The 18255-nt window shown below is 38.8% G+C and overlaps 1 protein-coding gene across 8 annotated transcripts in view; it reads right to left on the bottom strand.

Moving 5' to 3' along the window:
• Nucleotides 1-18255, bottom strand: part of NDNF (neuron derived neurotrophic factor) — a 51026-nt gene that overhangs the window by 9646 nt on the left and 23125 nt on the right. For 3 of the 8 annotated variants that reach the window (XM_058192920.1, XM_058192918.1, XM_058192914.1), the window contains exons 2-4: nucleotides 12106-12300; nucleotides 10004-10128; nucleotides 4656-5885 (exon numbers count right to left, since the gene is read on the bottom strand). In XM_058192920.1, coding sequence (XP_058048903.1) covers nucleotides 4656-5885; nucleotides 10004-10128; nucleotides 12106-12299 — 1549 coding nt within the window. In that variant the 5' untranslated portion in view covers nucleotide 12300. The other 5 variants (XM_058192916.1, XM_058192917.1, XM_058192913.1 and 2 more) reach the window with 5 other exon arrangements.

The following is an 18255-nucleotide window of genomic DNA, read 5'->3' as shown; positions in this document are numbered from 1 at the left end:
GTGTAAAACCTACACATTTAGATATATTTACACATAAGTACAACATATACAATACATCATACATTAATATTCAAACATAGGCATATACTTTGATCCAAAGTTTATTCAGATTGACTATGTGTGAAAACTGTCTCTTTAAAAGATATCCATTACCCAATAATGCATTCAACTCTTGGAAAACACGAAAAAGCTATTCTCCATCCCCCCTCACACCATAAAGTTTGCAAGAATATAAGAGCCTGCATTCCAGGAATATTTAAGCCAGAATATTGATTGAAATTACAAGCAAAGTTATCCCAAGGGAATAAACCTGCACCAGCAATTATAAGTCTGATCCTTTTAAAGGGTATGTTTCCTTTCATAAAACAAACTGAAGAGTTTCCAAGAGCGTCTACCAATTCCTTATTTAAAATTATCTATGATGGTCAGACTCTTACGGTACCTGTCAGCTTGGAAAATATTTTTAATGGTAATTAAGGATAATAGTAAATAGCAATCTTAAATTCCTACATTAATAACAAATCCATAGAAACCTATAGCTCTGCTCTCCCTTTCGTATCTCACATCTTGCCACTGCTTTGCTTGCCTCTCTTCCAATTGCCTTTCTGTCCTTAACACACTCAAGACAGGTGATAATCTACCATAAAAATATTACTAATTACAAAAGAAAACAAAACAAAAATATCAACCTTTCCTGCAGTTGAAGATCCAAGTTCACAACAATAGTAACAATTGTTGATTGATGAATTTTCCCAGTTAGCCACAACATGTTATACCAAAAAATTCTTCAAAGGTTATTTAATAAAAGAGTAATTATTTTATATTTCATATCCTTATCACAATCATAGATCGGAATGTGAAATTTTATGAAATAAAAAACATTTTTCCTATATGCATAAAACTGCTTACTAAGGGGATGCTCATCCAACAGGGCTACATATACACATATACACATATACGCAATACTCACACACATACATACATACACCAGTGGCATTGAGTATCAATTTTTTTCAAAATGAAGATTCAGTACAAGAATTTTAAAGCCAATTAAAATATCTGGAGGTCTTAACACAAATCTTAAAAGCAGAACGAGTGTGTTTGGGGTGGTCATTAAATACAACTTCAGAAGAAGTACATTAGTTTGAGAGCAAGGCAAAAAGTTGTTTTTGAGTTTCATGGATTATTTTCAAAGGTCTGAGTATGCCAAACCTTCCATCTGAATAGGCCATAACTCCTTAGACATTTGGAATGTCATCTTTTAACCACATCTATATAAATTTCAGAATAATAATCAATTGTAATTGATATAAACTATAATCAAATCATTAGAATAGCATGCTAACCACAAGGATTTTTCACATTAAGTGAATGAAAGAATGAAAGTGGTTGTGTAAAAGAGAATGCTATTTTGTTGTTTCTTTTCTTTTTTCTTTTCATATTGTTGTTTCTTTGTTTATGTGGGAATAAGATTTCAGTATGTAGGGAAAATTTTTAAAGTAAGTTTAATTAATTATGAATAGATACTTAAGTATCGTGTGCAGTAGAACAAAAATACAATCAAGGACATTAATACACTTGAGCGTGTCCAGAAATATTTTACAAGAAGAGTTCTCCACTCCTCTGATCCAACAAAATACCTTATGCCACCAGACTTGAAATTCTGGATTTAGAAAATTTAGAACTCCGCCACCTTTCATCCAGTCTTAGATACAGGCCAAACATAGGTGTCTACAAGGACAATGAAAAAAACGGAAGGCATTGTTGCATATTCATTTATTTCCATTGATCTTTTAAGCTGCATTTAGAGCTGAACAGATCCTTATTATATTAAATTTGGAATTAAAACAATGTTCCAACCTTTCTTGCATAGATACCTACCAAGTCGATGTCACAAAGATTCTGAACATGTGGCTTTATTATATATGATATACTGTAAAGGCTGTGATATTTAATTTTAATATGACTGAATAATATGCACTATCCTCAGTCATCTAGAAGTATAAAATTAATCAAGCACAATGTTAACCATACAGCTACCTACAGAAATATTTCAGAGACAAGTTTAACTGTATTCAAATGAGAATTTGTGTATTTGGAAAAATGATCCAGCTGCAAAATTACAGACTACGGTTTCATAACCAGACAGGAAGTTGTTGGAAATGTCAACTGCTTTTATTTACATGCTTTACAAAGTGCTTCTCTAACACAGCTTCCCATCATATCAACATCTTGATTGCCAGAAAAATAGAGAATCTGAAAAACATGGGGTAGGGTGGTGAACAGGTATTGTTAAACTGATTTTTTATAGAGTGAACTGCCAAAGCTCCATGAAATAGGGATATAGTTGCAATCTGCTGAGCCCAAACTTTGCTTTTCCCAGTTCTGGTCCTTCCTGCACTAAAGAGGACATCTCACAAAGAAAACATATAATTTTTCTTGTCAATTCTTTCTCTGCCTATTTTGCTTCTGCTCATCTCCAAAAAAATGGCTATATAATTAAAGTACCATAATGAGTTGGACTTTCTGCTCTGAAAGTAAAAGCAGGAGATACCCAAACTCTTTGAAAAAAAGGGACACTATATTTCTTAGAGAGTTACAAGTGTAACACATACACACACACAATGTATATGCACGCATACATTCATTTTGTATTATTACAAAGGCAGTGCTGCCCATTGGTCAGCATTTGATCAGAAAAGTGTTTTTACACCTATACCACATTATTCTTTATTGTAATCAGCTTTGCAGATATTATCTGCCACTAGAGAAAATATTACCTTTCCTATATATTTCATTCAATTCTGCCTTCAAATTTTAAAGCTAGACATGTCTGGGTAAATTCTAATATTATGCTGTTTTAAAAAATACTATGAAAACAATTGCTATGGTTGCTTTATTTTCAGAAAACAAATGAAAACAAAAAAGGACTTGCTTGATGAAAATCTAACTTTTAATCTGATTTTTATGAAAATGCAGAAAATAAACGTTATTAATAATCCACATTTGCCTTCCTTTCATTTGTATCTCTGAAGTGTTCAATATATACAATAGGTCACATAGTACAATGAAAAATAAAATTACAATGATATAAATATATATGGGAATCAGTAAAAAGTAAGAAAGCCTGATTATGCATTGGGTTTTGCTTACTATATGATAGGCCAGTGATGGCTAACCCTTTTTTCCTCGGGTGCCAAAAGCGCACGCATGCGTGCCCACATCCATAATGCAATGCCCTACACACACATACACACACCCGCGCAGGTGGGGAAGACCCCCCGTGCTCCCCCCGCACCCTGTTTTGGGCCTAGCAGGCCTCCCTGAAGCCTCCAGAGGGCAGAAAAGGCGCATTTCTAGACATCCAGTAGGCTCATTTTTCACCCTCCACAGGCTCTGGAGGCTTTGGAAGCTTTCCTGGAGCCTCCAGTAGAACAAAAATGGTTTCCCCCAGCCCTCCGGAGACCCTCCAGAGGCTGGAAATGGCAGAGAACCGAAAATCAGCTGGCTGGTGGGAGGTGCGCATGCATGTGCAGTGGAGCTGATCAAGGTTAACGGCTCACATGCTGCAGAAATGGCTCCGTGTGCCACCTGTGGCACGCGTGCCATAGGTTTGCCATCATGGTGATAGGCGAAGTTATCACCCTGCATTAAAAGAGAGAGGCATTCATATCAGTTTCTTCCATTTTAAGCACAAATAGATTATCTTACTGTTTCAACAGAGACAAATTTGATCTGACAAATTGAAAAATATTTGAAATATACTAACAATTAAATGATGTTCAGATAATTACTAATTAAAGATGCTCAAAATGCATTCAGAATTATACAAATTTATGTATATGGCTATGTAGAGATATGAAACATCAATATGAATAGGAATGTATAATCTAATATTTTAATTTTATATACAGGAATATAATGACTTACAATTTTGTACATGAAATACATACACTTTTTAAGCATTTAAAATTAATTCAGATAGGAATTTATATTAACAATAAAACTGGAAATCCCAGTTAATATTTAATTTAGATCTATGCTTTTAACAGGAAAAGATTTTTCATAGTTTACAACATAGAAACATAGACATATTAAACAAGACAGTAAAAATAATTTACATAAACCGTAGTCTATGAAAAGAGATTGGATGGAAGTTTTGGTTCTTGTCTTTGCCTATGACTAATATGTACTGAATGATTTGTGCTAGCCTTTGATGTGATAAAATAATTTAGAAGCACTTCATGCAATATGGAAGCAAAAAGGGCAGGTTCATCAATATTCCCTGCTATCTTGATCATCAAACATAGACCACCAGATGCATGATAATGCAACCGTCAGATACCAACGAAGAGCACTAGTCTCAGTCTTTCTGTAAACATAAATATAGATGTTAATATCTCCTATATATAATACCAATACAGTTTACAACTTCTATTCTGTATGTTAGTTGATCCAGTAATGTTCTGCTGATTTTTATGTAAAAGATCCCTAACAGAATTTTCTTGTTTTCACTAATTTGCTTTGATATTTGACCGAATACCCACCATGTCCTATGACATAAACATCCAGAACATAGGATTTGCCAGGCTTTAGACCTTTAATTGTCTCTGTGGTAACTGCTTTTTGTAGGTTTTGACTGTGAAAATACTTACAGAGGACTTTTTCTGATTTTTTTCTCAAGTCAGGTCCCAGACACTGATTTTGTTCTCTTTTCTTTTTCTCCTCATTATAATTGTCATCTACTTCTTTCTTGTAGATGCAAAACTTGTTTCTTTCTTGTGTACCTAGCCATGCCACTGTGACTGAGGAACATGTGCGAAGTTTATCAAAGGCTTTAATTCTTGTATCTTCAGGAAGAGATGGAAATGACTGCTTATTGGGCCTTGTTGCGGCTAAAAACTTCAATATGGAAGCTCCCTTCTTATTTCCTTTCAGTCGGATAAGGTATTTGGCTTTTGGCTTTCCCCTAAGTTGAAACTGATGGACACCCTCAACATTTTGAGACAGCAGAAGTTTTCCATCTCTTTTGATTTGCATTTGTATGGCATTGAGACATGAGTGAACAAAAAATGTAACTTTTTGATGTGATGAAACAGGAGCAAACCGCAAAAATTTGGTGCCTTTTCTCTTGACAAACACATCTGTAATCTTCCCATCTTTTAAATCAACAGTCTTTTGTTTGGCCTCTTCTTTAGTTCTTGCAAAAGTACCAACATAGGCAGTACTCATATTTGTATTGACGTTTACAGCAAATATATCAAAATAGTACTGTGTACCAGGTTTCAGTTCAGATACAGTAAATATATTCTTGTTTCCAATGCATATCTTTTCCAGATCAACTTTAGGCTTTGAATAAAGTTTTGAATAAAGCTTTGGTGTTGGTTTTAAGAAACCACGTTCTTTCCCAGAATTACTGTTGGAAGAAAATCCAAAATGGGCAAAATCAAAAGGGCTAAAATCCAGACCAGGTTTAGGAGCCTTCATAAATGTATCATCAGCAGTCTGTTTAGTCTCAACAGCACAGAGACTTTTGAAATTGTGTTCTTTATTAATAACTACACAATATTGTATTGGCTGTTTCAATACTGAAGCTGTAGGGCTAGGTTTCCATGCCAAACTGACAGTTGTACGACCAAGAGAAGTGACATCAACTCTTGGATCATAAGGTAGTTCAGGATATGGTTGATCTGACTCTGGAGTTGTACTAGCATAGACTTTAAAGTTTGTATCCTTTTCTGTTGACCAGAGTTCTAACTGGTATAACCCAGAAGGTGAAGTAGAAGATACAAAATACTCAACATCATTTCCTCTGTATGAAAATAGCTCTGTGTCTTCTTCACGAATCATCTGCTGATTCTGTTGTTCAAGTGGCTCCGGTTCACCTAGAAGAGAAAAAATGAGGGATTTTGAAACAAAGCAAACACAAAACACAGTATGGTTTCTAAAGGGAGGGTCTAAATGTGTTGGCCTCCTAAGAAAACCAGACAGCAAATATGATTAGATGAACTAATTCTAATTTACTGTAAAGCTACATTAAAAGAAATGTTCAAGTCTGGAAGTTATAAATTTCCTGTTGCTACTTTTAATTTCCTAATCAATTAAAGAAAGCTTCTTTCTCTGACAGTTAAGCCACTTGGCTGTCTCTCCTCCATTGTCTGATCATTTCATCTGCAACACTTTTTTCCCTTGTTCCTCAAGTCATTCTCACATACCATTACAAAATACTCCAGATCAATTGGAATGCAAAGATGAGGGACATTTTGTTTTCCTAAGCAGCTTTAATTTTTTTCTCTTTGTTCTCATTGTTTTTCATATAATATTCATATATATTCATATATATATATATATATATATATGTATGTATGTATGTATGTATGTATGTATGTATGTATGAGACTTTGTTGAAACGTCGCCAAGACACTTCCAATTTTACGCGGGAGAAAACCCGAATAACCAAAGACCTACATATGTATGTGTGTATATATATGTGTGTGTGTGTGTGTGTGTGTGTGTGTGTGTGTGTGTGTAGGTCTTTGGTTATTCGGGTTTTCTCCCGCGTAAAATTGGAAGTGTCTTGGCGACGTTTCAACAAAGTCTCATTCGTCATCTTCAGGCTTCAGCTTCGTGCTTCTAGGAGCAATGTGTGATCACAGCTGTTTCTTCCTTTTCCTTCCTGCTGATTCTGTCTGTCTGCAAGATCCTCCACAAACACAACATCAAGACAGCATTCTGCACAAACCGAAAAATATCCACCATCCTAAGAAACCCCAAAGACAAAATTGAGTTAGAAAATCAAGGAGTATATGAAATCCCATGCACCGCCTGCCCCACCACATACATCGGACAAACCAACAGAAGAATAAGTGCACGCATTGAAGAACACAAGAACTCAGTCAAAAAAGAGGAACCAACTTCTTCCCTGGTCCAACACCTTAAAGCCACAGGACATGATATTGACTTTAAAAAGACCAGAACTATCGCCAAAACTGAACACTTTAACAACAGAATAATCAGAGAAGCCATCAAGATAGAAAAACGCCCACACAGCATGAATAAATGAGATGATACCTCCCGCCTACCAGCCATTTGGAAACCCGCCCTTATTGACAAACGTGTCCCTAACATAAGGAATGACACCTGACCCACACTCACGAGGGCCACACAGGATGTCACCACCACACATCCACCCAGAAAGCAGACTCAAACCCACACTGATGATGAAGCACAACCAAGGACCAGAAGCCAGACCGCAGCTGCAACATTAGCCATTTCAAACCCCTCCAATCCATACATGCAGCAGACTGACACCCACCATGAAGATGTAGCACGACCACGACCACGAAGCCAAAGAACAGCAATGCAGCTCACCAGCTCAAATCCCCCTGCAACTCAGACTAATCTGAGCACAACCAAGCCCCCACCCAAACAGGACACCCCCCCAGCCAATCAGAGCACAACCCCCCAGCCAATCAGAACACAGACAAGCTCCCACCCAATCAGTTCAAACCCCCACTAGCAGTTAAAAGGAAGAAACAGCTGCGATCACACATTGCTCCTAGAAGCACGAAGCTGAAGCCTGAAGATGATGAATGAGACTTCGTCGAAACGTCACCAAGACACTTCCAATTTTACGCTGGAGAAAACCCGAATAACCAAAGACCTACATATGTATGTGTGTATATATATGTGTGTGTGTGTGTGTGTGTGTGTGTGTGTGTGTGTGTGTAGGTCTTTGGTTATTCGGGTTTTCTCCCGCGTAAAATTGGAAGTGTCTTGGCGACGTTTCAACAAAGTCTCATTCGTCATCTTCAGGCTTCAGCTTCGTGCTTCTAGGAGCAATGTGTGATCACAGCTGTTTCTTCCTTTTCCTTCCTGCTGATTCTGTCTGTCTGCAAGATCCTCCACAAACACAACATCAAGACAGCATTCTGCACAAACCGAAAAATATCCACCATCCTAAGAAACCCCAAAGACAAAATTGAGTTAGAAAATCAAGGAGTATATGAAATCCCATGCACCGCCTGCCCCACCACATACATCGGACAAACCAACAGAAGAATAAGTGCATGCATTGAAGAACACAAGAACTCAGTCAAAAAAGAGGAACCAACTTCTTCCCTGGTCCAACACCTTAAAGCCACAGGACATGATATTGACTTTAAAAAGATCAGAACTATCGCCAAAACTGAACACTTTAACAACAGAATAATCAGAGAAGCCATCAAGATAGAAAAACGCCCACACAGCATGAATAAATGAGATGATACCTCCCACCTACCAGCCATTTGGAAACCCGCCCTTATTGACAAACGTGTCCCTAACACGAGGAATGACATCAGACCCACACTCACGAGGGCCACACAGGATGTCACCACCACACATCCACCCAGAAAGCAGACTCAAACCCACACCGATGATGAAGCACAACCAAGGACCAGAAGCCAGATCGCAGCTGCAACATTAGCCATTTCAAACCCCTCCAATCCATACATGCAGCAGACTGACACCCACCATGAAGATGTAGCACGACCACGACCACGAAGCCAAAGAACAGCAATGCAGCTCACCAGCTCAAATCCCCCTGCAACTCAGACTAATCTGAGCACAACCAAGCCCCCACCCAAACAGGACACCCCCCCAGCCAATCAGAGCACAACCCCCCAGCCAATCAGAACACAGACAAGCTCCCACCCAATCAGTTCAAACCCCCACTAGCAGTTAAAAGGAAGAAACAGCTGCGATCACACATTGCTCCTAGAAGCACGAAGCTGAAGCCTGAAGATGATGAATGAGACTTCGTCGAAACGTCACCAAGACACTTCCAATTTTACACGGGAGAAAACCCAAATAACCAAAGACCTACTTACAAACACCCGCGAAAACCTCAGGAAATATGTATGTATGTAATAATATGTATGTATACAATGCATTATATATTTGTTATATTATATACATACCCTTATACGTATATATGTGTGTGTGTGTATACACACACGCACACACATACACACACACACACACCTACCAATAAATAGCGTAATACTATGCAGATCTCAGTATTAAGTATCAAACTGAAAATAGACATCTTATTATACTACAGAATAATGCAATGAATTTCACAAGTCTAGCAATACATATTTAGTTGTACATTAACATTCAAAAATTACAGTTAACATTGTTAACGATCATGTTCTTGAAAAATGGTTTAAGTAATCTAAATTAGTAAAGTTAGCAATTTATAGTTTACACAAATACTGTTGTACCCACTAATATATGTATTTTATAATATATGATTTGTATCTCATAACATAGTAAAGCAGAGGAGCTTTATAAACAAAAACAGATGACATTTTGGAAAAAGATGTTTTTATATGAAAACCTAAACTAAACTGCTAAAATCAACTTTTGTGGACACATAATTATAAAATGACATATGGCCATGTTTTCAAACCATTTAGTTATTGTATAAATAATATTGGATTCAATATTGGATTCATTCATATTTGTGTGTTCCCTTTACTGTATACTTAAGACATCCTAGATCTGAAGGAATGAAATATTCTTATTAAATATAGTACATTGTGTTGTGTGGGTGTTCCCTTTATTTTTTTGAGTAGTATATATTGTTGTGTTTGACAAAATAAATAAATAAAATAAAATAATAAAAATAAATAAATAAATAAAATATATGTAGAGTACATATAAAGAATTATGGCTACACCTAAGATTAGTGTAGGAGAATAGGAGAAATAAGACACCCTCCTCTATTGATTTATAATTATCTCCAATTTTTTGCCTGCTTAATACAAAACTTTTAAATATCAGAATTACTTTTTGATAAGCTAGGGAAACATGTAATCTATCATTCAATTATTAAAAATTAATTCTTATTCACTATTTTTAAGCAGCAATTATTGATGGAATTTAGTATATTTTCTCTGTCAGCTTATACATATTTAACAAAATGAATAATCTTTGTTCATTTTTTATTGTAATTTACCTGACCCTTCTCCACTTGATTCTTCAGGGAGGTCTTGCAAACTCAGTTTCCATTCCAAAGGTGTGTCACAAGGAGTCACGGTAACTGCAAATGGTGTATTATCTTCTTCTACCACAAAAAAAAACCTATGGAAAGATGAATAAAAGCATAACTTTCTTCACAATACAAAATTAAGGACACACACAGGGGGAACAGAATATATGTAACTCACACATTGAACTGTGGGGTCCTTGATGCTCTCTGAGCTGGGTTGTTTGCTTGCAATTTCATTTCATTCCCAACTAAGGAACATCATCATTGCAAGTGATTGTGGCATTTGTTCCCTATTTACATATTGCAGCTTGCCCTGCCATTATTGATGGGATGTGGCTTGTCCTTGGTAGATCCTTGATTAGGATATAGTTTTCTGCTTGATTTGGTTTGCTTGATATTAATCTGTGTTTATATGGCTATAGGCTGCTGGAGATGATGTATTCTCATCTTGTTTCCTATTCTTAGCTTTATTATTATTATTATTATTATTATTATTATTTATCAATCAACAAGTACAAGTAACAGTATAAACATAGACATGTACACATGAAAAAAAATTGGCACAAAAAAAGGATATAAATAGGCAAACCATAGCCATAAACACATAGAATAATTACATATAATTGGGAACAGTAGGACAGGGATGGTAGACATGCTGATGCGCTTATGCATGCCCCCTTAGGGATCTCTTAAGAAACATGAAAGGTCCACGGTAGACAGTTTAAGGTAAAAGGTATGGGGATTAGAGAGACTAACAGCAGGATCAGGTAGTATTCCAGACATTTACTACTCTATTGCAGTACTAAATTATTGTCTCTTTTGAATGATATATGAATGTGGTTTATTTCTATGTGCCTATTGATGGCAGATTTGTCTGAGTGCCAAGCTTCCTGCTAATTTCTAGGATTTTTTGGATTCAACTTGGTCTAGGATGCTTACAGTTTCTCAGTTTAAATTATGGTTGAGTCTGTCCATGTGTTATGAGATTAAGGAGTTTTCATGTCATCTGACTGCTAGTTAGTGTTCATAAATGAGCTCTGCTAGCAATAACTAAAGAAGAATCATAGCAGATTTCTTGCATTAGACACAAGATATAATACTATGTGGACGTGACCTTGGGGAACGGCACAAACAGATGCAGCCAAGGGAACAGTCAGTTAAAAGACAATTTAGCCTACAGCAGGGAAAGAGGCTCAGAAGAGACCCTCCCTAATTTCTTGTGCTGTAAGGGGAATATACTTTCAGATTTGCAAGATTCTGTTAAAAGTAGTATATTTTCCGAGTTTAAGATGCTCCAGAGTATAAGATGCATCTTAGTTTTGGTGGAGGAAAATAATAATTTAAAAAATTCTGTCTCTGCCTACCAACATCGATTGGTATACATCTGGCTAGCGTCCTGTCAGTGTGTGAGAGTTGAGGGCTTTTGGAAAGTGAAACAGTATTTGCTGTGTGAGCAACAAGGAAGGAGACTGCAAGGAGCCTGAGTGTGGCTTATGTCAATTGTTCTAAAGCTGCATGCTGTGCTGATCTCTGAAACTAAAACTGAAACTGAAACTCCTCTCCTCTGCTTGTGTTTTGCTTGCTGCTGCAAACTCTGACAGTCCTTGCAGCAAATAGCAAACAGCCAGGTCAGCTTCAGCACATTATTGCACCCTGATTAAGCATGGGTAGATTGGTCTCTTGGAATACCTCCAATCAGCTGTTCCAGGCTGCAAGGATTGCCATAGACCATCAACTCATCTGTGTCTTGTGTTTTTGGCTACATTCAGTATATATAAGATGCACCAAAATTTTCACCCTCTTTTAGGGGGGAAAACAGTGTGTCTTATACCCCGAAAAATAAGATAATTTTACAATAAAGTAGAAATAGATGATCTGGTTATGTTTCCTGTCTAGTGAGTTTGAGCCAGTTCCTTTCTCTCAGCCCTAAGAAGAAGGCAATGACAAGTGTTGCTGAGTAAATGGAATGGACTTGTCCATATAGTTGCCGGGAATCAAGACTGACTGAAAGAACAGAGGCAAGACAAGTTATATAACTTCTTAACTTTACATTACATGAATCAATATACCGTTTGGGTGTTCCTCTGAAGAGATAACTACTGATCTCTGCTCCATCAGGGAGTACTGAAGAATCATGGAAAAAAGCTTGGTCCTGGATCTGCATCTGAAAAAGTTCTTCATCTCTAGTAGGTAGTTTCTGCATCCAGGAGCTAAATGGTAGCAGAAGGAAGAGGTAGAATATGGAGGATCTCATCAAGAGCATCCTAGAGAAACAAAAATGATATACTGTAAATCATATTGTAAATGTGTTAAGGCTATTAACCCCAGAGAAAAACTAACTGGTAGTATTGATTTTCCTGTCTCTACTGAATTTTTTCTTATCCCTATATGTTTCCATAGTCTCAAATTGGAATGTTTTAAAAGTTGGCTGCTCTATGTACAAGAAGCATTGAGCAGAGGATCATTAATAAATAGAAAGCTCCTCCCACAGTCAAGATAGGCTTTTCAAAACAGAAAAGGAGAATAAGAATATAGGGAAAGATATAGTATTTTTTAATCTTTCCTTTAAAATTCCACCATTTCTTAAGACAAATACAGGTACTTCTTGTTTTACAACTGTCGCTTAGCAACTGTTCAAAGTTATGATGGATCCCCAAACACTACTTATGACTAACTTTTGAAGTTACAATAGCTGCATGCAAACCCTGTGGTCATGTGATTGCACTGTGGACACTTGGCAACCAGCTCACCTTTATACTGCAATTTTCAATGTTTTTAGCTGGTTTCAGCATTTACTTCTGATTTCCAGAGGAAAAAAGTTTACTGGGTACAATTGGTTCGCTTAATAACCACAATGTTCATTTAACACTTAACAAGTGCCATGTTTACTTAATGCAGAAATGTCAGAAAATCAGTCACAGTTGTGTGGCTTCTCCATTTTGGCTTTCTTTTGTAAAATAAATGATGATATGGTGAGATTTGTCATGTGCTGTTGTTCATCTAGTGATAAGAACTTAAGAACTGCTAAGGACTAGCTGATTTTTACTATTTCCTGATACACATAACCAAGGAATTCAAAGACAGTGTATGTTCCATTTTTGCATTTCATGTCAATAGGATCACCTAAAGCAGGGGTGTCAAACTCAAGGCCTGGGAGGCACATCTGGCCCACGGGGTACTTAGATCTGCCCATGAGACTGCCCTGGAAACAGTAAATGACTGACCCACAGTGCCTCTGCCAGTGAAAACGGAGCTCAGGAGGACTGCGTGTGGCCCTCCCGAGCTCCGTTTTCAATGGCAGAAGATTGCAGGAGGCTGTTGTAGCCAAAAATGGAGCTTGGGAGCCCGTTTTTGTTGGCAAAGCGCTTGGGCCACCACATGAGTGACACTGAGCTGGCCACGCCCACTCTGGTCAAACACAAGCCTGATGTGGCCCTCAGTGAAATAGTTTCACACCCCTGATCTAAAATTTTACAGTAGGAGAACTTTTAACTGAAGGTTCAGATATAATTAAACATCTAGACTTACTGTAAATACAATTCTAGTATTTACATAAATATCAAAACAATCTAATTTATATAAATTTAATCCTTCTTATGGGAATTTTAAGAACTGGTTTTTTTTTAGGTTTCATCCATATTTTTTAAAAGTGATAATCTGCAGAGCCTGCAAATGTTGCCTCCAAATGAGGAATTAAAGTATGGATCATTTTTATTAATATAGCTTGTCTGTAGCTTGTCTTTCAGATTCATTAGGTTGCTTCAAAAGAAACCAGTAGTTTCTAAAATGCATTAATTACACAATCCGTATCCTTTTCCAAAATAGCCTAAAATGAAGTCAACATACTGCAAGCAAAACCAAAGGAGACAAGTCACTTCATTTTCTGACAATTTATAAATGCTTGAGACTTGTAAAAGCTCTAGTACTACAACAAAAGTTCTGGATTTATTTGAAGCAAATACATCTGGAATAAATAAAACTAAATGTTTAATTACAGAGAGTTGAATGTACATGATTATAATTTAGTGGGGATAATTTCAAAGAACAGCTTGCCACAGGCATTTATGTACTGTATTTCTTTAACCATAGCAGGGAATGTTTTGTAACCCTCAAATCCTATTTTTAAATGCGAGTGTATTTAGTTTTGCATGAATTACCCATTTGATAATAAATCTGCAGAATACAACTTAACTGTAACCTTTAAGAATCAAAGAGGACTATGTAACCTAGCTAAAACTGGCCTTTGGGGATTATGCATTATTCAATTAAGCAACTTCATACTTGAGGATATTACACTTAGCAGCAGGAATTGGCTTCATACTCCGAAAAATTATTGTTAAGTGACAGATCACTTAAAATAAAATAGGATGATTTCTAACTCTATAAAAATATTCAATACATATTGTAAGAAAATAGATATATAATTGGAATTTTTTGGGGAAAAACACTGTGTGTATGTGTGTGTGTGTGTGTGTGTGTGTGTGTGTGTATACACTGATGTTCAGTGTACTGACTATCAATTGCTCAATTGCAGCATGATGCTGCGGCATCTTCTGGTCATGTGATCACCATTTGTGACCTTCACTGTCAGCTTCTGACAAACAAAATAAATGGGGAAACAGGCAGGAGGTTGCAATTGGAAACCACATAACATCATGCTTAATGATGGGGTGGGATTTGATTAATGACACTAACTAAAAATGATGGAAACAGCATAGCCATAGTCAAATCTCCAACAGCTGACCAACCAAAATCACTTTAGATACCTTCAGTGGACAAGGAGGCAGTAATCCACAGCACGTTACCACTAAGTAGCAATTAAACCAAGATATACTAATATATTTGCTACTATTTTTGTGTGAATTTTAGCAATGTAGAAGATGCTCATAAACCAGTGCACATCTTTGATATTACCAGTAGCATTCAATCTAGTTTGCTTTTAAGCACGATACACATTAAACCACCAACATAAAATCTACCTTCATTTTAACCATAGGTAGGTGAAGTTCCATTGGTGGGACATCCTGAGAGATCCAGTGTAGGGTGTTTCATAAGGTCCTTTTGGTAGAAATTTATTGATTGATTGATTGATTGATTGATTGATTGATTGTTTTTATTTGTATACCGCCCTTCTCCCGAAGGACTCAGGGCGATTCACAGCCGAATAAAACAAGAATATAAAAATTAAGAAACATTATTAAAAGGCTTATTCGATTTGGCTAACAGATAAAATTCAGTAAGAAACTAAAAACTTAAGTTAAAGTCCATTAAAAAAAACCATTTAAAATATTAGGCCAGCCTTGCACAACGGAACAAGAATGTCTTCAGCTCGCGTCTAAAGGTCCGGAAGTCAGGGAGTTGACGTAACCCTGGGGGTAGCTCGTTCCAGAGGGCAGGAGCCCCCACAGAGAAGGCCCTCCCCTTGGGGGTCGCCAGTTGACATTGTCTGGCCGACGGCACCCTGAGGAGGCGCTCCCTATGGGAGCGCACTGGTCAATGGGAGGCATTTGGAGGCAGCAGGCGGTCTCATAAGTAACCCGGTCCTATGCCATGGAGCGCTTTAAAGGTGGTAACCAACACCTTGAATTGCACCCGGAAGACCACTGGCAACCAGTGCAGCCTGCGCAGGAGAGGTGTTATGTGGGAGCCTCGAATTGCTCCCTCTACTACCCGTGCAGCCGCATTCTGGATCAGTTGGAGCCTCCGAGTGCTCTTCAAGGGGAGCCCCATGTAGAGAGCGTTGCAGTAGTCTAGGCGAGAAGTGACGAGGGCGTAAGTGACCATGCATAAGGAATCCCGGTCTAAGAAGGGATGCAACTGGCGAATCAGGCGGACCTGATAAAAAGCTCCCCTGGCGACGGCTGTCATATGATCTTCTAAAGACAGCTGTACATCCAGGAGAACGCCTAGATTGCGGACCCTTTCCACGGGGGCCAATGCCTCGCCCCCTACAGTCAGTGAGGGAGTCAGCTGACTGTATCAGGAAGCTGATATCCACAGCCACTCGGTCTTGGAGGGGTTGAGTCGAAGCCTGTTTTTCCCTATCCAGACCCGTACGGCCTCCAGACACCGAGACATCACTTCAACGGCTTCGTTGGGGTGGTTAGGGGTGGAAATGTACAGCTGTATGTCATCAGCGTACAGATGACATCACACCCCAAAACCCCGGATGATCTCAGCTAGCGGCTTCATGTAGATGTTGAACAGGAGAGGCGAGAGAACCGACCCCTGCGGCACCCCACACATGAGGCGCCTCGCGGTCGAACTCTGCCCCCCCTGTCAACACCATCTGCGACCGATCAGAGAGGTAGGAGGAGAACCACAGAAACACGGTGCCCCCCACTTCCAACCCCTCCAGCTGTGGCAGCAAGATACCATGGTCGATGCTTTCAAAAGCCGCTAAAAGATCTAATAGGACCAGGACAGAGGAACAACCCCTGTCCCGAGTCCTCCAAAGATCATCAACCAACGCGACCAAAACCGTCTCCGTGTTGTACCCAGGCCGAAAGCCAGACTGGAACGGGTCTAGATAGACAGTTTCATCCAGGTACTGGGGGAGCTGTTGAGCCACCACATTCTCAACAACCTTCACCACAAAACGAAGGTTGGAGACAGGACGATAATTCTCTAAAGCAGCTGGGTCCAGAGAGGGCTTCTTGAGGAGGGGCCTCACCACCGCCTCTTTTAAGGCGGTGGGGAAGACACTCTCCCTCAAAGAAGCGTTGACAATTCCCTGGAGCCAGCCTCACGTAACCTCCCAGGTGGCCAGTACCAGCCAGGAGGGACACGGGTCCAGTAAACATGTGGTCACTTTCAATAACCAATAGCCTTATGGCACTTGTGCATAAGAGCGCTGGTACAATACCAATTGGGGTAAACAAGGTTTCAAGGTGGTAGAGGTTTCAGCACTCTATCTCAAGTAGTTCAAAGTCTGGCATAAATGTTGAGACTTGTTGCTTACAGAAGTCCACAAACTTGCTCACAGCATCAATGATACAAAGAAGGTATCACCTGTTTTTTGACGTGAAAGGAACTGGTAATCTGGGCCAACTATATGGAGCAGGCACTAGAATGAGTTAGTCCAAAACACTTTGAATGGCTGGTCATCCAAAATCATCTTATGCAACAGCACACATGTCAAATCTGATACTTTGGACCACATTGATCTTTTATGCCTGTTTCAACCAATGTTCTTTACCTGAAAACAGGTAACTTCTTCTAGTTAGTAACATGAGTTACCACATGCTACCAAAGATTGGAATACCTCTCAGACAATGCATAAACACAGATTTAAACATCCTCAGAGTTGAAAGATGCCTACTTGTCCTTTCGCTACTAATCATTTGCAATGAATGCACTTAGAATAGCATCGGTTTTCAAGTGCAAGCTTGAAGTGCTTCTATAGCATGTGGTCCTTGAGCTCGCAATATATAATCTTTGGTATTAAGGAACAGACTCTCAGTGTCTTACTGCTACCATTATGTGCCATGGACTTAAAAAAAAAAGAATTCAGTTTCTTTTCTTTCTTTACCCTTAACTCTTGACAACAGAGTACAATAGTAAATGCCTAGGACAGTGATGGCTAACCTTTTTGCTGTCATGTGCCAAAAGCAGGGAGAGTGCGGGGGGGTCACACACTCCCTGTGCATGCCACGTGACCCACCTGTACTCTCCCTGCTTTTGACATGCAATGGCAAAAAGGTTATCGGTGGGTCCAGTAGACCTGTTTTTTACCCTCCCCAGAGGCTTTCTTGGAGCCTGGGGAGGGCAAAAACAGCCTCCCCACCCCCTGGAGGCCCTCCTGGGGCCAAAAACAACCTGTTTTCTGACTTCCAGTGGGCCTGGAAGGCCTGAAAATCAACTAGCCAGCACGCACATGCACACTGGAGCTGAGCTAGGGCAACGCTTGCTTGCCCACAGATAAGGCTCTGCATGCCACCTTTGCCATCACTGGCCTAGGACATCAATATCACCATGTCCCCAGTTTATGCAGGGGGATGTTTCTTCCGCAGCACTAGTCTCTCTTTCAGCCTTACAAACAATGTGCATTTGTAGCACCACCACCAGAAGGAGCGCCCATTGTATTAAAATCAAGGCTCCTTATTGCATCTTTCCTTCTCTTGACCAATGAACTTTGGCATATTGACATACAGTATTATGTCGGACATTAATACAATGCAGCGTGTCCAGAAATATTTTACAAGAAGAGTCCTCCACTC

Source organism: Ahaetulla prasina, chromosome 8 (genome assembly GCF_028640845.1).
Source record: "Ahaetulla prasina isolate Xishuangbanna chromosome 8, ASM2864084v1, whole genome shotgun sequence".
In the NCBI taxonomy this organism is placed as follows: domain Eukaryota; kingdom Metazoa; phylum Chordata; class Lepidosauria; order Squamata; family Colubridae; genus Ahaetulla; species Ahaetulla prasina.
This window is presented reverse-complemented; position numbering and strand designations above follow the sequence as displayed.